This window comes from Bison bison, unplaced genomic scaffold (genome assembly GCF_000754665.1).
Source record: "Bison bison bison isolate TAMUID 2011002044 unplaced genomic scaffold, Bison_UMD1.0 scf7180017864167, whole genome shotgun sequence".
Lineage (NCBI taxonomy): Eukaryota > Metazoa > Chordata > Mammalia > Artiodactyla > Bovidae > Bison > Bison bison.
Genome location: NW_011494739.1, coordinates 5834324 through 5860665, shown reverse-complemented (window position 1 = coordinate 5860665; position 26342 = coordinate 5834324). Strand labels below are relative to the sequence as shown.

General features: G+C 33.3%; 1 protein-coding gene across 1 annotated transcript in view; it reads left to right on the top strand.

The window, feature by feature from the left end:
* SYCP2 (synaptonemal complex protein 2) overlaps positions 1–20536 on the top strand; it is a 74071-nt gene extending 53535 nt beyond the window's left edge. Inside the window, exons 25-43 of the mRNA XM_010841856.1 lie at positions 29–65; positions 2141–2211; positions 2303–2360; positions 2798–2853; positions 3282–3339; positions 3846–4017; positions 5826–5863; positions 6320–6490; positions 7871–8066; positions 9185–9375; positions 15849–15939; positions 16231–16371; positions 16905–17035; positions 18067–18161; positions 18257–18356; positions 18931–18989; positions 19127–19205; positions 19307–19363; positions 20221–20536. Coding sequence (XP_010840158.1) covers positions 29–65; positions 2141–2211; positions 2303–2360; positions 2798–2853; positions 3282–3339; positions 3846–4017; positions 5826–5863; positions 6320–6490; positions 7871–8066; positions 9185–9375; positions 15849–15939; positions 16231–16371; positions 16905–17035; positions 18067–18161; positions 18257–18356; positions 18931–18989; positions 19127–19205; positions 19307–19363; positions 20221–20295 — 1876 coding nt within the window. The 3' untranslated portion in view covers positions 20296–20536. The remainder of the gene's footprint in view (positions 1–28; positions 66–2140; positions 2212–2302; positions 2361–2797; positions 2854–3281; positions 3340–3845; positions 4018–5825; positions 5864–6319; positions 6491–7870; positions 8067–9184; positions 9376–15848; positions 15940–16230; positions 16372–16904; positions 17036–18066; positions 18162–18256; positions 18357–18930; positions 18990–19126; positions 19206–19306; positions 19364–20220) is intronic.
* The last annotated feature ends 5806 nt before the right edge of the window (positions 20537–26342 follow it).

The window sequence follows — 26342 nt, the reverse complement described above, 5'->3', positions numbered from 1 at the left end:
TTTAACTTTGACAAAACCTTTTTTACAGTGATTTTTCAAACAAATCAGATCTACAGCTCGGTAAGGTAAGTTTCATTTATTTAATTACACCAAACGTATAGTCAAAGACGATAATTTGACTTTACAGTAAAATAGTAGTAGGATGGACATAGATTTAATGTTTTCAGCATATTGAAAAACAGATTAAACAACTGACACTCAAGCTAGCCCCTTAAACTTCCGTTCTGCTTTTCAAAGAAAATGCTTAACATATATGTGTGATATTTTTACTTTTTGGTATATGATTCAGACCATTTTTTTTCCTAGCTCATCCTATCTCTCTTGACAATAAGATTGTGCTGAAGTCCATATTTTTGTTAGAAACATTTACTCTTCAGCCAGGTTTAAAATGTCACTTATCTTTGATTTATTCCTCACAGTTATTGCGACTTAATTTCAAGTTTTGAGATTCTCCTTCTGTAATTTGCTCTTGAATCTTCCTTCTCCTGACCATGCCAACTCCAGTTTTTTTTTTTTTTATTATTTCTAATCCCCAGCTTTATGCAATTCTTTTTATTGCTAATATTTTCTCTGTGCCAATCCATTCATTGCCCTCAGTACTAGCTTTTTTACTTTGCAAAGCACACAGCTTCAGTCATGTCATTCTGTTGTTCAAAAATCTTTCTTTGGTCTCTGTTGCTTATTGAATTAGGTGGAGACCTGAGCTGGCCCCTGCTGCTGCTAAGTCACTTCAGTCGTGTCCGAGTCTGTGCGACCCCATAGACGGCAGCCCAGCAGGCTCCCAAGCTGGCCCCTAGACCTCTTAAAAGTCTGAATTACTTCGCAAAATTAGTTTCCTAGACATGTCTTGTTTAGCTGAAACAGAATAAGATTCCCTGAAGTGTCTTTCCTGTGTTTATTCTTTTTCTTCCCCCTTTGGAAAGAACTTTGAAGTGAGTCACCAGGTTCTTTAACCTCTTTTCTCAGCGTCAGAACTTTATTCCTCCTTGGAGACCTTGCTTCAGAGTCTGCCTTCTCCAAGAAAACTTTGTAAGGTGCCCTGACTCAAAATCCAAATGGGCAAGAATTCTGAATCTGTGCAGCAGTGTTGTTGTTCCCTTTTTTTGATATTTTATTCACTGTTGCAGTTTTTTCTTTCTCTCTTCTGTCTTCTAGAATGTAACTGTTTAGAATCATCTTTGTATCCTGTATAAGTAAGATCTTTGCTCACATTTGTACCTTCTTTAATACGGTTGCTTATTTTTGTATCTTCTGTAATAACTAGCAAAAACGGACCTGCAAGAGATAAATTGAGCAAATGTATCTAAACACTGGTAAAAGTCATTTTGGAAAGTTTAAGTCAGATAAGTAATTAAAAGAGTAAACTATTGAAGGGTAAACTTTCTGGAGTAATGCAAATTATTATAAAATAGCCAAAATAAATAAATAAAATTGAAGAGGAATCACAACTAAAATGAGTATTTTAGTTTTAATATTTCCAACTTCCAGATATTAAATTAGACTTTAATTATTTCTGATCAGTAATCAATCATTTAGTGATATAGTTAAATTATGTCAATAACATAATTACTTAAATATGTTAAGATTTTATTTTACTTCTTTTGTGCTTACTTTTTGATCATATTGAATATACTTTGAACAGAAGGCTATAGGAGTAAATTTACATACATTTTTCCCTAATAATACTATTAATAGTTGGCTGATACAGTTTTGACTCATTCACCTGAGATTTTGCATAAATCTTAGCCTCTCCCAAAGTTTTTTTTATTTAACAGTTTAAGCAAATGAGATTCTTGAGGGGGGCGGGGGAGGGGAGTAGAAGCATGCTTGTTTTGTAATCCTAGAATCACTGAATTCAGAATACCAGTGAGGTCATTTACCTATGTACAATAATGTCAATAAATATTAAAGACACAAGGATATTAATTTTGTATTTGATTTATAATACTTTCTATTATGTTCTTAGTACTGAAGTCTTCAATTTTTTTTAAAGTGTGGATGATTAAAGAAACTGTCACAGATGTAAAATTTATATTAGTGAAAACACCATTAGAATAATATATGAAAGTTTAGTTGTATATGCTGTTTGACAAGCAAGGTGCAAGTATGAATGGTTTTATGTTAATTTCTTTGTATTTAGGAGAAGGTTCAGAAAAAAAGTTATAGACAATTGAAGACTACTTTTGTTAATGTTACTTCGGAATGCCCATTGTAAGTAATTTTTCATAAATCTTAAAAGTTTTCACATTTGAAGAAAAATTTTGTTGTATAATGGAGTTAATGTTTCTCTTCATTTTTACAGGGATGATGTTTACAATTTTAATCTGAGTGGAGCTGATGAGCCTGTTATTAAACTTGGAGTAAGCTGGAAATCAGAAGTTATTTTGTATTTATTCAGTATTTATTTTATATTTACCATACAATTATTAGAATATGTTTTCTGATTTCCATCCTCTTATATTTGCTTTAAAATATTTTAAAGTATATTATTAAATTTTTTTAAATTTATTTGGTACCAACGTAGGTATTTTTTATTTTCTTTCAAACCTTTTGGACTAAGTAGAGAGAAATGAGAAATTGGGGCAATAGGAAAGTCACTTTCCTTCCTGATGCAAGATTTAAAATTACTACTCTTGTTTTTAATATAGTTTATATTATTAGCTTTCTTAAATATAAAAATATTTTAGTAAGATTTTGTCTCATATGAAGTGATAGAAATGAGATTTTTATGTTAATTTCTTTTGTTGTTTACCATTTAACACTAAGAAAAAAATTTTAATGCTTATTCACAATATAGATGCAAGAATTTCAAGCTACAGCTAGAGAAGCCTGCATGGATAGTTCAATAACATTGTAGGTATTTTTATTATAATTATATGGATCAGTTTAAAATACAGTTTCCTCAATTGTTCTTTTTCTTAAATATTTCCTTCCAGTTTGTCTGAGACATTTTAACATATCAAAAGAGTGAATAACATGCTACTGTCCTGACTACTCCTACTGTGATTCTATTATTTTAGCATTTACTTCTGAAATTAATATGCAGAGTCTGTACACTTTTAATATTAGCTGTAAGCTGAAAGGACTCAGTAATCTTTTCATCTAACCTTGTTAATTAATAAGTAACTGAGGTCAGAGAGTAAGTGACTTGGGCATAATTATATAGGGAGTTAGTGAAAGAGTTAAGGCAGAAGACTCTAAGAAAACAGGTATAACTGTCCACTCACATGCTACCTTAAACAAGTAATTAAGATTAAAATTAATGCATATTTTTGTTTAAGGGTAGGTTTAAGGAATCATGATGAACTTGAACCTTCTCTCAAAGCAAAAGATAAAAGAGTAAGTAATAATATCCTAATGTATCTATTAAATCAATATTTGTTTTTAATAATTTTTCAGTGCCAAAGATTATCACAGGACTGGAACACAAAAATATTAGGATCACTTTTGTTTTTACTTTGGAGAGATTATCCATGTTCCTGTTAAATTTTTCTTATGGTCTTTGAGCTATTTGTAATCATTAGTAATAGACGATATGACAATTCTACTCTCTTAAATGGTGTTAGGTTTTGTTTTTGTGGAAATAAGCTGTTTTGATTTAACTTTTAATTAATAAAAACATGGACAGCAAAATACGTCAGTCTCTGATCTGGATTTCAGAGTCTATTGGATAGGTCCTTAATGCCAAATGGATTCTTTAGCATGCTAAAATAATGAAGAACTAGTTTTTCTGAGTTTATTGGTAGGTTTGTTTTGTTTTGTTTTGTTTTGCTTAACTTGCTTTGTATGACATATAACAAGCCAGATTACTTCATCTATTATAAGGATTGTTTTTTTTACTATAGATTGGATCAGATTGTAAAAAGAAAAATCCCTTTAGTGATAGTGACACAGAATATAGATGTGATGACAGCAAGACTGATATTAGCTGGCTAAGAGAACCAAAATCAAAACCACTGATGATGGACTACAGCAGAAATAAAAATGTGAAGAAACATAAAAATGGGAAGAAATCAAGTAAGAAATCACTTTTTATAATTGCCGACCCTTATGAATGAGATATACCAAAACACTACAGCAATTTTTCTTTTTGTTTTATGATTTTTAGTACTATATTTAAATCTTTTTATTGGGATCTTAGGGACACCAAATATGACTTATTGTAATCTTTGGTTCACGAAACACTCTCATTGTTCATCTACTCATCTACTTCAGTTATTTAATGTATTAAATATTCATGAGACCAGTATCCTAAACAAAATCAAACTTTGGACAGCACCCCACCCCCAGCTACATCCAACACACATACATTTTAGGAATTTATATAGATGCAATAAAAATTTATTGAAAGGAAAGCAATTTTATTGCAGACATTTTTGTGTCTAAATCTTTCACAAAATGTTTTCCTGGCATAAATCTTCTGTTTCTTTTAGTGAATCTCTTGAAGTAGTTGGATAAGTGTTTGAGGTATACATTTTTGGCTAGACATAATGTCCATTTTCATAGCTTAACATCTATTTCAGTATTTTCTAAACCACAAAGACTTCATATATTCCATTTTTAAAAGAAGGTAGTATAACTAAGCTTTTAAGTTTATATTTATTTTAAGGGAATCAATTTTTATTTCAGGATAAAAATATTGGTTAGTGACCTGTGGGAGTTGAGGGAGGGAATGATGGCTTACAAAGAAGTAAAAAGGAAATAGGAAAAAGTAGAGGAAATAGGAATGAACTTTGGCATATGTTTAGAAATGTGACTGAATTTAGAAAACAGATGAGAGTTCAATCATATTCATAAAGAAGAGAAGCAAGATTATCACATTTATGAGACAGTATGAAATAGTACAATGTACGCAGAAAGTGCAGTGTCAGAGTAGTTGAAATGTAGGTCAGACTTGTGGGAAAATATTGAAAAATGCTGCTGGCTCTAGTCACAGTGTGTGGACTTAGAAGCAATGTGTTACAAGCCAAGGAGAAACATGGTAAGATTATATAGTCAGGAGCTATTGCCTGGTGGGAAGATGTGTAAGTAAAGATATTTATAACATAGACTAGAAATCTTGGGGAATTATTAAAGGTTAGATAGAATACTGTAATCAGTAAATACTCTTAAAATTGAACACTTCTGAGTGAGTTGTTTTGTTTATGTACCTGAATGACAAGCCAATATGTACAAGCTGGCTTATTGCCAGGATTGGAGGACCTTTCTTCCAGAATTTCATTATTTCCTTGGCTTGGATTATCCCAATTATTAAGGCTTCAGTGAATATTTAGAAAATTGAACTTGGGCTAGAAATCAAAAAAGGGAATAGGGACTGAGGCAATTCTCATAATATGGGTAAATCTTAGAAACATAATGATGGGGGAAAAATAAAGCAAATCATAGTATATTACATGACATGACTATTTTGTATTGTTTAGGGATATACATCTGTGAAGTAAAACTGTAAGGTCAAGTGACTAAGAAACAGATTTAAGGATAGTGATGGCCTTTTGGCAGAGGGGCTATAGGCTACACAGGGTCTTATAAGGGAGTACACAAAGTAGATTCAGTATTATTCATAATCTAGTTCCTGAATGGAATAGTAAATTCATGGGTATTGACTTTATAGTGTGTTAACATATTCGTTTCTTTAAAAATTTATAATATAAAGGAGAAGGGAAGTTTGTAATTCATGTTGTACCAAATTATACTTAAATTTTGAATGCATTTGAAGGTACATGCTTTCTTTTATGATTTTAACTTATTTGCAGACATATTCTACCAATTTTTAATGTCAGTTCTTGTCTATTTGAAAAATTTAACCTTATTTTCTTGAATTGCAGGACCATCTTTGGAAAGGGCACAACCAAGATCTAAAATGGTAAAACCAGGAAATCTGTGTTTGAACATCCCTTTAAAATTATCTTTCTCCTTGTAATGAAAAAATATCATTTGTCATCTCATAATTTTATCCTTGGTATCAGTTCCTTGTTTCCTTTAATTGTTCCAAGCTTTGCACACTTAACTTCTGCCTTTTTGAATCATGTTGTTTTAAGTCTGTTTTACTCTATGGTTATAGATATTTTTGACAGCTTTTCCTTTCTTAAGTTACATAATATATATCAGATCTCATAGAACTTTAATTATTCAGATAAAAAGTTGATAAAGAATATATTTTAAATGAAAAGAGAAAATCCAGTCATTTTAAAAGTATTAATCAAGAATCTTTTTATTCCTACAAATATTCATATAGATTCTGTCATAGTGTCAATTTTATAGCAAATAGCTTGTATCTCAAAATATTGATCTAATATACTCAGGAATTTTTCTTCTAAAGACATCCAACAAAATCATTACCAAAAAGGTAGATGAGACAGTTGCATATGGGAGAACCAGACTTCCACGAAGAGCAGCAAAAACCAAAAAAAATTATAAAGACCTCTCAAATTCAGAATCAGAGGGTGAACAAGAATTTTCATGTTCATTTAAAGAAAAAGTTCTAGTACAGGTAAATAGATACAATTCAAATTATTAGCTTCTAAGACCCTTTTAAAATGTTAAATATATATTTTGGTAAGAATGTCAGATTTATTTTGTCACTTCTTTTTAAGAGTTAACCTATGTGAGAAAACATAAATTGATAACAATTGTAAACAATTTAAGTACAGATGGCTAACAAACACATGAAAAGATGCTCAACATCACTCATTATCAGAGAAATGCAAATCAAAACCACTATGAGGTACCATTTCACACCAGTCAGAATGGCTGCGATCCAAAAGTCTACAAATAATAAATGCTGGAGAGGGTGTGGAGAAAAGGGAACCCTCTTACACTGTTGGTGGGAATGCAACCTAGTACAGCCACTATGGAGAACAGTGTGGAGATTCCTTAAAAAACTGGAAATAGAACTGCCTTATGATCCAGCAACCCCACTGCTGGGCATACACACTGAGGAAACCAGAAGGGAAAGAGACACGTGTACCCCAGTGTTCATCGCAGCACTGTTTATAATAGCCAGGACATGGAAGCAACCTAGATGTCCATCAGCAGATGAATGGATAAGAAAGCTGTGGTACATATACACAATGGAGTATTACTCAGCCATTAAAAAGAATACATTTGAATCAGTTCTAATGAGGTGGATGAAACTGGAGCCTATTATACAGAGTGAAGTAAGCCAGAAGGAAAAACATAAATACAGTATACTAACGCATATATATGGAATTTAGAAAGATGGTAACAATAACTCTGTATACGAGACAGCAAAAGAGACACTGATGTATAGAACAGTCTTATGGACTCTGTGGGAGAGGGAGAGGGTGGGAAGATTTGGGAGAATGGCATTGAAACATGTAAAATATCACGTAGGAAACGAGTTGCCAGTCCACGTTCGATGCACGATGCTGGATGCTTGGGGCTGGTGCACTGGGACGACCCAGAGGGTTGGTATGAGGAGGGAGGAGGGAGGAGGGTTCGGGATGGGGAACACATGTATACCTGTGGCAGATTCATTCTGATATTTGGCAAAACTAATACAATTATGTAAAGATTAAAAATAAAATTAGGAAAAAAAAAATAAAATAAAATTTTAAGTGAAATATGGGAACTCTGATTTCCCTAAACTGGAAATCATTTTCTTTGAACCATTATAGCATTTTATTTGTATCTATTAGGATATTTATGGTCTCATAGTCTCCTGTGAATTTGTCATATGCTTTCTAGTATATTAGAAAGTCTTCACTACTCATGTTGAGGCCCCTGTTATACCTGTATGTAGTGAAATAAGGCATTTTATAAATATTTCAATGTAATTTAAATTGTTTTATGTGTCCAAGTATAAATCATTTGCATTCATGAATAAGTTGAAAGTTATCAATATTTTTAGGAGAAGATTCATTCCAGAAGCAAAACCATGAAACTGCCAAAAAAACAGCAGAATTCCTTCACTGCTAAAACACAAAAGGATGTATCAAAAGAATGGAAAATCTCATCTCTCCTGAAAAATGCTGGAAGAGATAATAGTCTTGACCCATCTCCTGTGTCTTTATCTGGGAGTCCATCATCTATAGAAGTAATGAGATGTCAGTGTCATTTTTTTCTTCTAGTTGAATATTTAGATGATTTCCCAGGCCCTTTCTATATTATATCTCTATGTGAAAACACAATTTGAAGACTAATTTTGGGGGGTATATTTAAGATTTCTACTAGTCAAAACTTCATTTTTATGTTAGTTAATGCTAGTAACTTGGTCTTGCTAAGGCTAGTTGGCAACAATATTACTGTGACACTAAAGTTAGGAAGTTAAAGACCAAATACATTTTCCAGATAAAATGGAAATAATTATGGGGCTTTCTGTTTTCTCATTTTTACATTACATTGACAAAAGTCCCCAAGGAATATCATGTTGATTCTGTAGACTCACAGTGGATTATCTTCATAAACAATTGAGGCTTTGCTTTTATTTAAAAATAACTGGCAAAGAAAAAAGTTTTCTCTGGAGCTCTGACATAGGTATATGTTTTTCAAGTATAGAAACTATAAAAATAAGTATCTAGCTTTAATACCTTTTTCCTTTTATGGATATTTTAAAGCATTTATAAGTGTCATTTTAGCTAAAATTGAAGGTTTATACCAGTTAATGTACATTTCCTCTAAAGTAGTTATTTTGTTCTTTTCTAGAATGTTTTCATAATGCTCAAGACCACTGTCATCTCAGACAGGCACACATTCAGAAGACAGTTGCACATGCCCTGATTTGATCTGAAAACTATCTTTCTGAGAATTCTTTACACTAAGACTTATTTCAGTCATGAATTTTCTCATCCACATATAAAAGATTTAGATCAGATGATTTCCCAAGCTATTTTACCATAAAATTCTGTGACTTTAATATCTCAGTACTGCCTATGGTGTTAGAATACTCAATAATTATGTTGATCATTATAGTATAGCCCATACTATAGATATTTTTGTTTGAAAATGTTTGAAAGTTCTTAGTTACAATTATGTTTTAAATTGAGGAATAATTTTTTAAAGTCTTATATTTTATATATAATTTTATCTTGATATATTCAAAGTTTATCCTTTCTAAATACAGCTAAAATTTGGGAATTTGCTAAATTATTATATTTTTAGAATTTAATACTATTTCTTAAGATGTCAACTGTCATCTCTTTTTGTATTTTGTGAGGCAATATAGGTGTAGAGAAAATAACAGAAAGGGACTTTACTCAGGATTGTGACTGTGTAGCAGAATCACCTGATCCAAAAACTTCATCACCTGAATCCTTAAACAGTGGAGTTGGAGGTCCAATAAAGTCATCCAAAAACAGTGAGAAAAATTTACTGTGTACAAGAGAAAGTTCATCAATTGCACAATCATTATTTTTGGTAAGAAAAAAAAATGTGTGTGTATATATTTTATCAGATATACCTGAAGGAAGTAAATCATTTGCCTCTAAATCAAATACACAGTGCTTGTCTACTTAAGGTTCTGAGTTTGGTCTTGGGGAGAGAGGAACTTACCAATAAGTAAAATAGCCTCGGTGAACTAATAGACTGATATGTTCAGGAGGACAGTGCAGTGATATGAGAACTACGGAGTACTGATAAGAATTCTGTAATAGAAACAGTCCCTTCCAAAGAGGTATTACTTGTTTGTCTACCTGTCAGAACTGCATTTCCTAGACTGGAATAGGCTTCTTCCTGCAGCACAGGCACTTCTTTCAGGTTTTACCAAAACTCAAAATCTGTACACTTTTAGTTACTAAATCACAAGTTGACAAAGAATGTAGTTGAAACAGTATGACCATAGCATTTGCTTTAAAGATTTATAGAGGAACTTTACCTATTAGTTTTAAACAGTATGACTATTAACTTAATGGTATATTGAAAAATTCTTTATTCTGCCACTGATATTGTTATTTGTACCATTTCTTATTGATAAAATATGTACATATAGTCAAGTCTTTTAAAAAGACATTAGATATAGGAATCAAATATGGGTCAAAGTGAGGGTAGCTAAATATATAATGTCTACAAGTAGTAGTTTATAGTTTGAATTCTTTTTTAAGTTGTTTGTACTTCAGTGTCAGTTTACAATGCACCCCCCCACCACCTCCAACCCTTTTTTTGGCTTAGGTTTTATAGATGGCTTGATTTGGAAAATTTTGAAGTAGTAATAAAGTTACAGAACTGATTGCCAAGATAATGTAGTTCATTATAACTGAGTCTAGCTGAAAGTTCTGAATTAGAATTACATTAAACCCTGAGTCCACTGTTTGCTAGCTGTGAAACATTTTATAAGCTAATGAATCCCTCTGCACCTCAATTTTCTCATCTGTAAAACAAGGCTATGAAAAACTAAATAGACTGATTATGTAAGCATTACCTGATACATAGTAAATCCTCAAATATATTATTCCCCTGATATGTGCTAATCTCTGTATACAAAAATGGAATTAAGGAAGTTCAGCACACCTATAGCCACAATCTAAAATCTCTGAAAAAGCCAGCCAGCCTTCTGTCCCATGATTTTGAGTCAAGTGTTTTGGTTTGGTTTTTTTTTAATATTTTAATTTTTTAACTAAAGGATAATTGCTTTATAGAATTTTGTTTTCTATCAAACCTCAACATAAATCGGCCATAGGTACACATATGTCCCCTCCCTCTTGAACCTCCCTCCCATCTCCTTCCTCTTCCCACCCCTCTAGGTTGATACAGAGCCCCTGGTTGAGTTTCCTGAGACATAGAGCAAATTCGCATTAGCTATCTATTTTTCATATGGTAATGTAAGTTTCCATGTTACTCTCTCCATACATCTCACCCTCTTCTCCCCTCTCCCCGTGTCCGTAAGTCTGTTCTCCGTGTTTGTGTCTCCATTGCTGCCCTGAAAATAAATTCTTCAGTACCATCTTTCTAGATTCCATATATATGCATTAGTGTACAATACTTCTAGGCTCTAGGTTCATCCACCTCATTAGAACTGACTCAAATGTGTTCCTTTTTATGGCTGAGTAATATTCCATTGTGTATATGTACCAAAATTTATTTATCTGTCGATGGACATCTAGGTTGCTTCCACGTTCTAGCTATTGCAAATGGTGCTGCAGTGAACATTGGGATACATGTGTCTTTTTCAATTTTGGTTTCCTCAGGGTATATTCCTAGGAGTGGCATTGTTGGGTCATATGGTGGTTTTATTCCCAGTTTTTTAAGGAGTCTCCATACTATCTTCCATAGTAGCTGTATCAATTTACATTCCCACCAACAGTGCAAGAGGTTGCCTTTTCTTCATACCTTTGCCAGCATTTCTCATGTGTAACCTTTCTGATGGCCATTCTGACTGGTGTGAGGTGATATCTCATTGTAGTTTTGATTTGCATTTCTCTAATAATGAGGGATGTTGAGCATCTTTTCATGTGTTTGTTATCCATCTGTATGTCTTCTTTGGAGAAATGTCTGTTTAGGTCTTTTTTCCACTTTCTAATTGGGTTGTTTTTCTGGTATTGAGTTACATGAGCTGCATGTGTATTTTGGAAATTAACCCTTTGTCAGTTGTTTCATTTGCTATTATTTTCTCCCATTCTAAGGGTAGTCTTTTCACCTTGTTTATAGTTTGTTTTTCTGTGCAAAAACTTTTAAATTTAATTAGGTCCACTTGTTTACTTTTGGTTTTGTTTCCATTACTCTAGGAGATGGGTCATAGAGGATCTTGCTTTATGTCGTCGAGTGTTCTGCCTATGTTTTCCTCTAGGAGTTTTATAGTTTCTGGTCTTACATTTAGGTCTTTAATCCATTTTGAGTTTGTCTTTGTGTATGGTGTTAGGAAGTGTTCTAATTTCATTCTTTTACATGTAGCTGTCCAGTTTTCCCAGCACCACTTACTGAAGAGGCTGTCTTTGCCCCATTGTATATTCTTGGCTCCTTTGTCAAAAATAAAATACCAATATGTGTGTGGGTTTATTTCTGGGCTTTCTATCTTGTTCCATTGGTTTATATTTCTGTTTTTGTGCCAGTACCATACTGTGTTGATAACTGTATCTATGTAGTATAATCTGAAGTCAGGAAGGTTGATTCCTCTTAAAACCTCCATTCTTCTTAAAACCCCTTTGGCTATTCATGGTCTTTTGTGTTTCCATATGAATTGTGAAATTTTTTGTTCTAGTTCTGTGAAAAATGCCATTGGTAATTTGATAGTGATTGCATTGAATCTGTAGATTGCATTTGGTAGTACAGTCATTTTTGCAATATTGATTCTTCCTACCCAGGAACATGGAATATATCTCTCCATCTGTTTATGTCATCTTTGATTTCTTTCATCAGTGTCTTATAATTTTCTGTATACTATTCTTTTGTCTCCTTAGGTAGGTTTATTCCTATTTAATTCTTTTTGTTGCAATGGTGAATGAGGTTGATTCCTTAATTTCTTTTTCTGATTTTTCATTGTTAGTGAACTGTTTTTACTCCTGCAGTGTTTTATGACCTTTTATTCTGTTTAACCAGTAGTTTTCACAAAGCATATATTTCAAACAAAATTTTATATGAAACTTTCAGTGTGCCAACTGTAAAAATGCAGCTATACTGTTTAAAGCAGATAGGTCTGAACCCTGACCTTCCCTCTCTGATAATCCCCCAAAGGCACCTTTGCAAGACTCTTAATTTCTAAACACCACAGTTTAAAACCCTTTGTGATTGATTGATTAGACAGCCATGCCATGGTCCTTTTCTTGGTATTGCTTCATCATCCTTCCTTTCCCTGAATCCTTTCTTCCGTTAGTATCCCATGTTGCAAATCTCAGCACTTAAGTCATCCCCACTCACCTACTTTGATGCTGTTTGCTAGATGAAATTTTGTTACATATTTATTGGCTGGACATTTACAGGAGACACTGTGTTTCCAATTTACTATTGACTCTTCATTCTAAGTCTCTCAGTCATGTACAACTCTTTGCAACCCCATGGACTATATAGAGTCCATGGAATTCTCCAGGCCAGAATACTGGAGTGGGTAGCCTTTGTCTTCTCCAGGGGATCTTCCCAAGCCAGGAATTGAATTCAGGTCTCCCACATTGCAGGCGGATTCTTTCTTTACCAGCTGAGCCACAAGGGAAGCCCGACTCTTCATTAGGTATTGGAAATTTGCTATGTAAATTTGTTGTACCAGCTTACACTCTCCAGCAATGCTATGTGATATTGCTCATTTTTCTACTGTGTTTTAGTTTTTTCTTTTTTGGCAATCTGATGAATTTAAAATGTGTCTGACTTTAATTTGCATTTTTCAGATTGGCCATTTTGTAAATTGCCTTTTTTTAATTTTTAAAACTGTATTGTTTGATTTTTCCTATAAATTTGGAGTTCTTACTATATGTTGGATATTAATTATTGGTTATATCCAATGCAAACATTCCTTTTCTAGAATATAGCTTGTCTTTTCACTTAATTAAATCAAAATGTGAAATTTACCAATCTTTTGTTCAAGAAATCCTTCCCTCAGTTATTGTCATAAATATATTTTCTCTACAAATGTTAGTTCTAAATTTGAGGTTTCTCTGTTTTTCTAGGCTTCCTCTTTTTGCATATGGATAGTGAGTTAGTACAATGTCATACATTGGATAACTGCTCCTTTCTCCATCTGTGATGACACTTGGGTCACTGCCTTGGCAAGCTCATGGGTCAGCTGTTCGCCCAGTAAAGTATAGGATAGTACCTCTCTCTGTCTCTATGCTAACACAGCATTACTTCAGTTTGTATATTAATAGTTTTATGCATACAGTGGTTTCACCACCCCCATCTTGACCCTCCTCTCATACTTCCATATTATAATATACTTCGAAATTATAAGCCCTGTACTTGGCCTATATAGTTTATAATTAGTTTGTTTAAGGAAGGAATTGCTTTTTACCAATACTGAGATTTCTCATCCATATATTTCATTTTTCTCTCTACAGTTTGGTCTTATTTCCAACAAAGTTGTGCAAAATCTTCCACAAAGAAAGTTATACTTCTGCAGTGGTTTATTGGCTTTTTACTTTACTGTATTAAAAAAAAAAACTTAAATTGTTTTCTGCGTTTTTAACTTTTTGCTTTTGTATAGAAACACTGTTGATTTTTATATCTCCCACATCCTTGGCAAATTCTATCATAATTACCTGCTTAAATTCTCTTGAATTTTCAAAATAGGTAATCAAACTGTTTTTATGGTCATTTTCTCATTTTCTCTTCCAATCCTTATTATATACATGGTCTTTTCAAGGTGACTCTGACATGTGGAGCAGTGTTAAATAGATATCGTACTAGTATGTATGCTTATCAATAGTTTTTAATAGATACTTGTTAGCAAATTAATGTTCTAATTGTTTAAATGCCTTATTTCACTTATGAATGGGTGTTGAGTTTTAGCAGTGAACTAGTTATTCCCTCAGAATTTAAGTAGTTTTACTTTAATGTCTTTGTATTTTTCTTTAGTTTTTTTTTAACTTCCTTTGGGTTTCTGTACGTCTTGTTCATTCATAGCACAGTTAAGTATAATACTGTTGTGAATAGAAGTAATACAGATGTGGTACAGTTGACCCTCTATATCTATAGGTCCACATCTTTGTCAGCCAACCATGGATTCAACCAACTGTGAATCAGTACTTCATATGTAGGACATGAGCATCAGTGGATTTTGGTATTTGCAAGGGGTCCTGGAACCAGTTCCTCCTATCCCCCCCAGATACTGAGGGGAGAATGTACTTGTGCTCAGTTGCCAACTCTTTTCAACCCCATGGACTGTAGTGGGTTACCATGCCCTCCTCCAGGGGATCTTCCCAATGCAGGGATCGAACCCAGGTCTCCTGCATTGCAGGCAGATTCTTTACCATCTGAGCCTCCAGGGAAGCCCAATTGCAACAGCTATTCAGATGTAAACAGTTATACTTCAGGAAAAATTTATGGAAATTGAACCTCCAAATATGAAAGTCATATGGTACTACAGCCAGTAAGCTTTCCTTAAACTAAAATAGTTCTTAATAAGAATCAGATTACAGGCCTTTAGTAATAGTTATAATAATTTAGTATTTTTCACCTGTTATCTGAAAGTGTGATGTTTAAAATATGTAAGATGGTTTGATCATAGAAAAAAAGTTGAAATACTTACAACGAGAAAGTCTTAAATAGGCTATCGCTTTAAACCACTGACTTACATATTTATAATTAAGACTTAGTGGTTTCATGATTATATAGAAATTTGGTTGAGTTTTTCCACTATAAAAGTCAACCAACAAAAAGATTAATATTTAATAACCTATAAAATACAGAATGTTAATACAGAATTATAGCTTGGAGTGGGCTGGGTTTTGGGCTATACCAGCCTCCACTTAGGACAGGTTGGTATATATAGACTGAGTAGAGAAACATCATTAACTTAAGTATAGAAGGGGACTGGAAATGGACACAGATTTTCAGAAAACAGGAAAAAGACTAATTTGGCTAACACATTTGTATTTGAATCAGTAAGACATAAGGTTAGAGGACAAAGATGTGGCTTAAAGATATAATTTGAAGGAAGTAGTTTAGACTTTTCTTTGGCTTCCCTCCTGACTCAAAGAAATCAAACTCCTAATAAGGAAGAATTGAAAAATAGGATTAGTTTTAAAAAGCAGCTCAAAACTATTGCTGTAATTTAAGATTGAGGTTCACATAAGGATTTAGGAAAATGCATAGCAGTGTGAGAGATTAAAAAGGGATAGAAACAATGCGAGGAAAAAAACCAAATTGATAGCATTTGCAACTTACTGTCTATAGAACTTGAGAGAGATGGTCAAAGGTGAATCCAGGAGTACTTACACAGAATGTTTTTCCAATTCTGATACTTATCTTAGAAAAGTCATTCAGCATCTCCATTATCCACGTCTAGTGAAGAAAGAGAGAAAACATGGTATGGCATGCCCAGTGACTCCACACATATGTCAGGTTTGTGGTCAAAGACTTGCTTTTTAAAAAACGCATATTAATTACTGAAATACTACTGTGAAATTTCACCTAAAGGAATTATATTTTTATAATTATACCATTATTCAATTTAATGTCAAAATTATATAGGATTTAATGCAGTTGTCTAAAACTATACAAACGGAAACAAGGGCTTTTTTTTTTTTACAGTTAAAAACCCATATAGTATTTTATTCTATATTTACATAATATATATATATATATTAGGTATTTTTAATTAAGATTGTAGCACTGTTATTTACTGTTCCTAAGGCTGTATACAACATCTTAGTCGCAAACGAATGTACACGGAAGATAGTCTAAATAATTCTGGTGAAGTGGAAGAAGAAAGAGCAAACTTGCTTCCCAAAAAACTCTGTAAAAGCAAAGATGCAGATCATCACACCTACAAAGGTAGGTAGATCAGATGTCTATGTCAAAATGCAATTAATTTGGAAAGTGGTTTCTTCAATTTTGAGTGACTTCTTTCATAAAACAGATTCCTTTGTAAAGATAACTTTGGATAGATCCAAGGAGGATGCTTTATCACAAAGTTCACTGTATTTTACTGTTATAGTAAGCATGATTTTACTCATAAATCTTCTTCATCACTACCATATATATAGGCTTCACTACAGTATTAATTGATAGATTAGCATATCACTAAATAGTTGGGTTATTAATGTGCAAGTAGTAAAGAATTAGTTTTTTAAAAAATCAATCCAAATATGTTCCATTTTAATATTACTGTTTCTGCCTTAATTCCCATGCTGAAAGGTTTTTTTATAAGTCAGAATATTTTAAATGAAAAATATGCCTATGATTTATAATCCTTAGATTACATATAGAATCTGAAAATAAGACATTGTTCTTAGTCTCATGACAAAGAAGGTAAAATTTGTAACAATGCATATCTTAATTTTAGCTGATTGTCTTCATTTTTTTAGTGTCCGAAAGTATATCTCCGTTATCAGCAAATGACTTTTCTATTCCTTTGGAGAACTGGGAAACTGAAATTTCAGATGTAGGGATGATGATGTGCGAGCAGCTCAATACAGAATTTCAGAGGAAAGTTAATGTGAGTTGTCATCCTTTAAATTATGATAATATGCCACACTTTCTACTAGACTGTCAGTTCAGTTAACCCTTCGGCAACAAAACACCCATTCATGAACTAAGCTTTTCTCATGCACTGGTAAAAAGCTGGAATGATTTATGAGCCAAGTTTTTCTAAAATTTTATATTACCCATATTCTTTACCTATGGGTTCTCTCTGTCCTATTTTCCTTTTCAGTTTAACGTTTTGAGTCTTCTGTGATTTTTCTTTTTTCTGAACAATTTTCTGTTTTTGCCTAGTCTTTAATACATTTTTAAAATCTCACAGCAGTAACTGCTTGTGAGGGTACTATATAAAGTATAGAGGATGAACAGTCTCAGTCAGAAACCCATTTCGTTTCACCAGTTCTGTACTTAAGTTCCTTAGTTATTGTGGTTCCAGTGAGGTGATATTTGCAAAAATACTTTCTAAAATACAGTAATTCTAAATTACTGTTTTATCCACTCATCTCTTTTTCTCACATGCCTGTATTTAGACAGTTCTTTTTCCCCTCCTGTTAAGACATTTTCCTGCACAGGTTATCAGCTCTCTTTCTTTGCTTTTTTCTTTTCTTCATGGGTAAACTCTGAAATTATTTAAGATTCTGTAGATTTGAGTTGATTTATCCAAGGTCACCCTCGTCTAAACAGAGAAGCCCTGATTTGTACATTCTGCATATCTGTGACTAGATGTGGATATGTTTTATGGAAAATGGTAGTAATTTTGAGTGTGACTCCTGGGCTGTGTTCCTGAAAAGAACTATAATCACTAGCATTTTGGTAAATGTGATGTACTTATGAAAATAACTAGCAATTCCAACCCTCAGTCAGAGCCTTCCTGGTGGGACTGAGCTTATTCATTAACAATTCAGTTTAAATCACTTGACTTTTTAATTTTTCACTGTTCTAAGTTCTTAGTCATTTATATTTCATGGAAAAGGCTTTGGTCTTAATATAATCTTGGTTAGATTATTTTGTAAAGATTTTTCAAGTTAAAAAATGAGTGTTTTTCAGATACGCCACAAAATGATGGATTATTTTACTAAACAGACTTGGAAAACAATTCAACAACATATAAAAGCAATCAACCAGAAGATTCAGGAGTACAGGTCTGTGCTAAAAATCCCTTCTGAAATATCCTAGGTGCTTTGTATTCTGAGTGCTGTCATTTTTTTTAAAAAATCTCATTTTCTTTCTTTAATAGGATCAAAAAACTTGACAAGTTCCAATTCATCATCATAGAGGAGCTAGAGAATTTTGAGAAAGATTCACAGTATTTAAAAGATTTGGAGAAGGAATTTGTGGTTTGTGCTTATAAGAGTTTAAAAATAATTGTAAAACCTCATTTTTAAAGAGCTGCACTCAGGACAACTTCTATTAACCTTCTACTTTTAGACTATACCATAAAGGTTTTTGTTTTTTAGGACATAATTTAGTTTTATCCTAGATTTTTAGTTAGTTTCATGTACATACACTAAAAATACAGACTTAAGTTTATGATCAAGGGGGATTAACATACTACTATATATAAAATGGTAAAATAACAAGGACCTATACAGCCAAGTATATTCAATATCTTGAAATAACTTAAATGGAAAAGAATCTGAAAAAATACATGTATGCATGTGTAACTAAAATCACTTTGCTATATATATATCTGAAACATTGTAAATCAACTGTACTTTAGTAAATACATATATATAAAGTTTATGACTACCTTTTACAGGGAGAAAGTCTGAAAGTTTATGACATCTGCAATATTCTTAGCATATAGCCAAGTTGTTTTTTAAATTAGAAATAAATATAGTAAATTCTACTGTTTAGTTTTAATTTTTAGTCATAACTACAGTGTAACTAGTTTTGTACTTTTAAATTTAGGACTTTCGGGAAAAGGTATTCCAGCAGTTCAGTGCCTATCAAAAACGTGAACAACAGAGGTCAGTATGACATTCTTAATGATTAGAATATATAACAAGACTTTTTGGTCAAAAAATTAAAATTATATATACTATATTATAGTAATTTAATTTGTTAAGTACCGAAGTAAATGCACAGGTAACTTTCATTATTTTAGACTTCACCTTTTAAAAGCTTCATTGGACAAGAATGTCTTCTACAGCACTGATTGTGAAGAAAATATTGTTACATCTCAGGTATAAATTCTGTATTTTTATATGTAATCTCTCAATATTGGTTAGTCCAGCTTTTTGCTGTGAACTAAGTAAATTCCATGGAAGAAATTATTTATTCACAGATGTGTTTGATGAAAGAAAACATGAAAATGCTGCAAGACAGACTTCTTAAGGAAATGGTAAATCAATATCTAGTTTGGGTTTTTCAAATGGAATGATCAGTCATGCTTTTTATGTGTTTAAATGAGAAATTCTTCCACAGGTCTTTCTTTTTGGATTGAAACCACTGGGGTTCTTTTAGTGCTTTAAAATGGGAGCAAATTTATAGTAGAAAATAGGGGTGATTTTAAATGAGTGTCTCCTTAAAAGAAAGAGCAATTTAAAAGGAAGCTAGAATAATTATTTCCTTGTATGTATCTAAGCAAGGTACACCACAGCAGTCTTGCTGTGTCTTCTGAAGGAGAAGGGGTGTCAGGCAGAGCAAGAAAGAATTTTCTTTTACTTAGATTTGAGGATACAATTAGCTGATTTTGCAGAGGTCTAGTAGACAAGCAACTGGATTCTGGGGGGAAGAGCTCGCCAGGGTGGGGAACAGGGAAGGTGTCTAAAGGTGCCGTCCAAGGGAAACATGCCTTTGGTGTTTCCTCAGAGATAGAGGCATTTCTGTGTATACTACAGGATATTTTAATATACTTTGATTAAATTTTAATAGAACCTCAGTATGCTGATAGTAGAGGCTAAGACGATAGTTGTTACTAAGCCAGTTTAGCTGGAAGCACATAAGCTAACTAACTAGACTGATCCTTGTTGAAGTTCTTTTCTAGACTGAGGATTTAATATTTAAAGGAAGTAAAAAATTTCATTGATTTGGGGTTTAAAATTGATCTCTCAGTTGATCATCTAAATATATATCTAAAATATCAGTAATAAGCATATAGTTCTGTAGATACTTAGGAACAGCCTTTAGGGGATTGGATAGGATGATAGTTTTACAGTGAATCACTGTTCAAAGTGATTTTTTTTTTCTTGGCCACAGCAAGAAGAGGAGCTTCACACTGTACGCAGAGGACTGAGGTCATTATTCATGGCTCATGAGAGAAACAATCTTTGATGTCTAGTTGTTCTCAACAAGTTTTATCCAATTATTCCTGTTTAGCTTAGGAAATACCAGAGTAGCTCTATAAAGAAAAGACATGTTACCCAAGCAAGAGTACCTCTGTAGAACCCTCTAAATTCAAAGAACTGTCTGTCCTCTGCTGGATAAGAAAGAACCTGTAATCACCATAACATGACTTAGCCCCGAAGCCTTTTGTCTGTGCAGTACTTTTTTCAGAAAGCTTTGGGAAACCAATCAGTAGAAGGAATTGGCTTACTTTTATAGTAATATTTACATGAGACAAATATTACCAAGTTAACTATATTCATACAACTAGTTACTAAAATCTATCATATAAAATATATTTTAAATGCAAACAGTTTGAACTAAATATATAAAGTATTGTTAAAATTTACTAGTTTAGAACATGGTTCAAATAATAAAATTTAGTGATGCATAGAAGGGGACGAAGTCCGATTTAAAATGCTTACCTGAGTGTACAGCAGTACTTTCAGCATACTGTTGGAGAGAGTATTTATTCAGCTGTGGCTCCATTGTATTAGAAGGCACTAAATAGCCTAACAGAGTTACCATTTTAATTCTAGGTAGACATATTATTAACTCAAGCAGGCTGTTTTGACAAGTACTTTTTAAGCCCTAGGGTTCACTGTAATATTTTGCTAGATTAATATATGAAAATGAATACATATTTAGTTTGCTTTAATTGTGTAATAAAGTTGAAATAAATGCTGTAACTTGATTGTTATACAGTTATTCTATAAATCATTTTGTTTGAATATCCTCCAGTCAGACATCTGAAATATACCATCACACCATCTCACTTTACCAGTATTTAAGTACAGTGGTAAAAGTGGCTTCTTAAATCTAAATAAGCAAAAAAAAAAAAACCTTTGCATCATAGCTTTATTCCACTGTTAGCATCAGCTAAGATTTATTGATAGCATAGCAGAAATTCTACTTCAGGAAACAGTGACAAGTCTGCTATAATATTAAAACAACTCAGGAGTTGTAACTCTGTGTTCCCCCATGAGACTTCAAAATTAATCCATTATGACACACATACTTTTTTATCTCCACCCCCCTTGGCCAGACTCCAAGACCTCTAAACCCATGCTGATTCCCATACTGTTTTGTATGTGTAATCCCACCCAGGTGCCCGCTTTCTCCCAGCTCTTTAAACCATTCTGCTTTGACCTTGTCATTATCAGTAGTTGTGCCCTGAATCTCACTTCAGATGTTGATCGTCCCACCCTGCTTTCTAGAGTAGTCCCAGGCTGTTTACTCCACTACTGTCTGCTATGCTTGTTAACCCTCTTGTCCTTCCTTCCTTGCCTTACCGATTTTAGAGTCCTTAGTCCTAGACAGTACTCTCACCCTCTCACCTTTCCTCAGATTTTTATCTACTAGTTCAAACCCTTCATTCCACAACTTGAACATCACTTGAGAAAAACAAATATGTGGTCATAAATTTAAACCTTAATTATATATATATATTTTTTGCTTGCTTTTTTATTTTTTAAATTTACAATATTGTATTGGCTTTGCCATATATCAAAATGAATCCGCCAGAGGTATACATGTGTTCCCCATCCTGAACCCTCCTCCCTCCCCCCTCCCCATACCATTCCTCTGAGTCGTCCCAGTGCACCAGCCCCAAGCATCCACTATCGTGCTTCGAACCTGGACTGGCGACTCGTTTCATATATTATATTATACATGTTTCAATGACCACATATTTCAAATGGCTATATTGCATTGCTCAGCAATCCTTATCCTGCCCTGTTTAATTGCCTGTACCACATTTCCAGAGCATTATTGTATATCAGTACCTCTTTCCTTAATTCTTTACCTTTTAGGGTATGGCCTTACCTCATACTTTCCTCATCTCTTCTCCCTAAAATCTAACATGTTACCTGCATCAATACTGCCATTTCTGATTTCCCACACGTTTCAACAGCAGATAACCCTCATTATTTCAGGACAGTCTAATCACCTGGAGGTACTCTGAATCCTGTTGTCTTTGACTTCTCCCTATTGGTGTGTATAGCCCACGCTTATTTAAAAACATTTTTTTAAAATGGACTTTAACATCACGTTCCTTTTTAACTGCTGCCCTTCATATGTAATTCTCAACCTAGCTTTACACAGAGCGTAGCAAGAGAGTTTTCTCTAGTTACTATCTCAATTCATACTTCTTACTTGCTCCTTACCATCCCTCATAGAGTCCAGCTTCTATCCCTATAATTTCACTGAAACAGCTTTTATCAAAATCACCAGTAATTTTACCAAACCTTACCTCTGTTGTCTTAGCTTCTCAGTGCCATTCCATGGTTAAAAACCCTTGGCTAACACAGATTTTCCTTCTTTCTTATCTTATTCCTAACATCCCTTTTACCTCTTAAGACTAGGAATGAGCTCCATATTATTACTTTTCTTCAATCTAAACTTTCTCCTTAGGTGTTTTCATCTGGTACCAATTAATAACCATTTCTATATTAATAACTTCTAAATGTAGAAACATTCTGACCTTTATTTTGGACATTAGTGTGTTATATACATTGTTTTAGGGCTTACGTGGCGGTTTAGTGGTAAAGAATCTGCCTGCTAATGCAGGAGATGTGAGTTCAATCCCTGGGTCAGGAAGATCCCCTGGAGGAGGAAATGACAACTCATTCCAGTATTCTTGCCTAAAAATTCCACGGACAGAGGAGCCTGGTGGGCTGCAGTCCATAGTGTCTCAAAGAGTTGGACATGACTGAGCAACTAAACATCATCATATACTGTTTTACTGACAGTTTTAATAAACATCTCAATTCTCCAACTCTTGCTTTCTCAGAAGTCTCTCTCACCACCAAAGGGGGAAAAAAAAAGATAAACCTCTTCTTCCATCTCAGTAAATGTCACTTTTATCCACCTAACTAGACAAGCCAAAACCTAGGAGTAATTCCTGATTGCCTCTTTTTCTTTGGCCGGTTAATTGATCAACAAGTCCTGTAGATTTTACTACCAAAAGATGTTCTACAAATATACCTACTTTGTCACTTCCACTGTCACTACCTTTGACAGTCTCAGCATTATTTCTCATATGGACAATTTCAACAGCCTCCTAAATAGCTTCCCAGCATTCATACTTGCCTTGTAATTTACAGCCTCTTATTTACTTAGCAGCCAATATAGTCTCGCTAATTCATAAATTATACCATGCTTATGACTTCCGTATGTAAAACTCTCCAGTGACAATACATTCTTAAATAACCAATGGGTCAAAGAAGAAATCACAAGAGAAATTAGAAAATACCACAAGGCAAATGAAAATGCAGCATACTCCAAGCAGTGCTCAGAAATTTATAACTGTACATTTATATATATATATATATATTTTTTTTTAAGAAGTGAAGAAAGATCTCAAGTTCATAACCCAACTTTAAAAAACTAGAAAATGAGTGAATATACCCAAAAGTATCAGAAGGAAGGAAACAATAGATATTTTAGATTTTTTAAAAAGAATAGAAAAACAGAAAATCAAACCAAAAGTTGATTCTTTGAAAATATCAAGAAAATTGATAAGCCATTTGTTAGACTAAGTAATAGAGACTAAAATTTCTAAAAGCAGAGTTGAAAGATCTGAAAACTAAAAATTACAAAACACTGTTGAAAGAACACTTAAGTGGAAAGACATCCCATGGTCATCCCCTCTGATTCTAAGACTTAATATTGTTGAATGGCAACAGTCTACAGATTTAATGCAGTCCCTATCAAAATCCCAAGTCCTTCCTGCAGAAATGAAAAGGCCAGTCCTGAAAAACACATGGAAATGGAAGGGATCCAACATAGCAAAATAATCTTGAAAAAAAATAATAAAGTTGGAGGATTCACAGTTCCCAATTCCATACTACTACAAAGCTAAATTAAAATAATGTGGTACCTACATAAGGACAGACATACAGACCAATGAAATAGATTTGAGAGTCTAGCAATAAACCTGTTCATCTGTAGTCCAGTTGAGTTTCATCAGGGGTACCTAGACCATTTGATAGAAAAATAATAGTCTCTTCAGCCACTGGTTTTGGGAGAACTGGATAGCCACATGCAAAAATGGGACACCCTTACCTTACACCATATATAAAATTTAAATGGATCAAAAACCTATAAGAGCTAACACTACACAACCTATAGGAAAAAAACATAAGAATAAAGATTCATGACGTAGGATTTGGCAATGGATTTTTAGATATGACACCAAAAACACCAACAGGAAAAAAAAAAGCAATTTGGACTTAAATTTTTTTTTTAAAAAAAGGATTTTCATGCAAATAATACTTTCATAAAAGGAAAAAAAACTACAGAATGGGAGAAAATATTTGCAAGTCACATCTCATTAGGGTCTAGTAGCCAGAATATACAAAGAATTCTTATAGGTTGAAAACAAAATGCCAAAAAACCCAATTAAAATATCAGCAAAGGACTTGAACCACCATTTCTCCTGAGAAGACACACAAATGTCTAACAAACACACAAACACACTGAGCATCATTAGGAAAATGGAAATCAAAACCGTAGTTAGATCCCAACTTTATACCCACTATGATAGTTAGAAACCAGAAAGCAAGTTTGGCAAGGATGGGCAGGAATTGAAACCCTTGTGCGTCTTATTTTTGGCAGAGGGTCGGGACAGGGGAATATAAAATAATGCAGCTGCCATGGAACACAGTTTGGTCGTTCCTCAGTTAAACAATTACCATGTGACTCAGCAATTCCACTCTTAAGTTATATACCCAAAAGAACTGAAAATAGATACTCAACAAATACTTTTGTACAGGAATATTCAAAATAGCACACTATTCACAATAGCCAAAAGGTGGAAACAGCCCAAATGGCAATCAAATAAGTAAGCATGTAGTATATTTATGTAATGGAATATTTTTTAGCTGTAAGGGGAAAGAAGTATTGATTAGCCTGACAGTATGGATGAATCTCAAAAACATGTTAAGTGAAAATAGACACAAAAGGTCACATGTTGCATGATTTAATTTACTGTAATATCCAGAATGTATAAATTCATAGAAACAGCAAATTAGGCATGGGATCTTCTTCAAGTATGATGAAAATGTTCTGGAACCAGACAGAAGTGGTGGCCATATGAATTTGTAAGTGTGTTGAATATCATTTATTCTTCAATATGGTCAGTTTTATGTTACCTGTATTTCACCTGAATGTTAAAAATAACAGCAAAACAACAAAGAACCTTTTCAGAGGTTTCCTGTGCCCTAAAAGCCAACTTTTATATATTTACTTCTAGAACCTAAAAGAGTGCTTGGAGACATAGGCTTGCACAAAATGAATAAGTGAGTGAGCAGATGTAGTATGTTCCTGGAGGACCAGCGTGCCTTCTAAAACTTTCAGTTCCTCAAATCCTGTATAGTGTTTGTATTTCTATCAAAGTTAATAACAAAGTATTAGCCAGCTAGTCATATGAGCATCTTATTATATGACATGCCTGTACTCAGCTCTAGATACAGAGATAATAAATGAACTGTTTCCATGTACTTAAAAATGTATTTTTAAAAGTCATGTAAAATCACAGGGATTTCTATTTTATTGGCACCTTTGACAAATTGTGTAGGCAAATCAGATATTCACAGGCTTCATTACCAAAGAAGATAATAAATTTGTAATGGTTAGTTTTTGTTTTTAAAAACATACATTGGGTCAAAAAAGCCAATAGAAATACTCTAAAACAACATTTGCCATGTGGTGCTAAGTCGCTTCAGTCATGTCGAACTCTTTGCAACCCTATAGACTGTAGCCCACCACGCTCCTCTGTCCATGAGATTCTCCAGGCAAGAATACTGGAGTGGATTTGCATTTCCTTCTCCAGGGGATCTTCCCAACCCAGGGATTGGACCAACAATTCAATATTTTTTTTCTTCAGGAATACAGATTGTTGAATGAGATCTGTGTGTTGTACTGCCTTGAACTGTAGATAACATAGTTTTGGTTTAAGATTTGATAACAATAATTTTCAATAAAAGGAAGTTGGA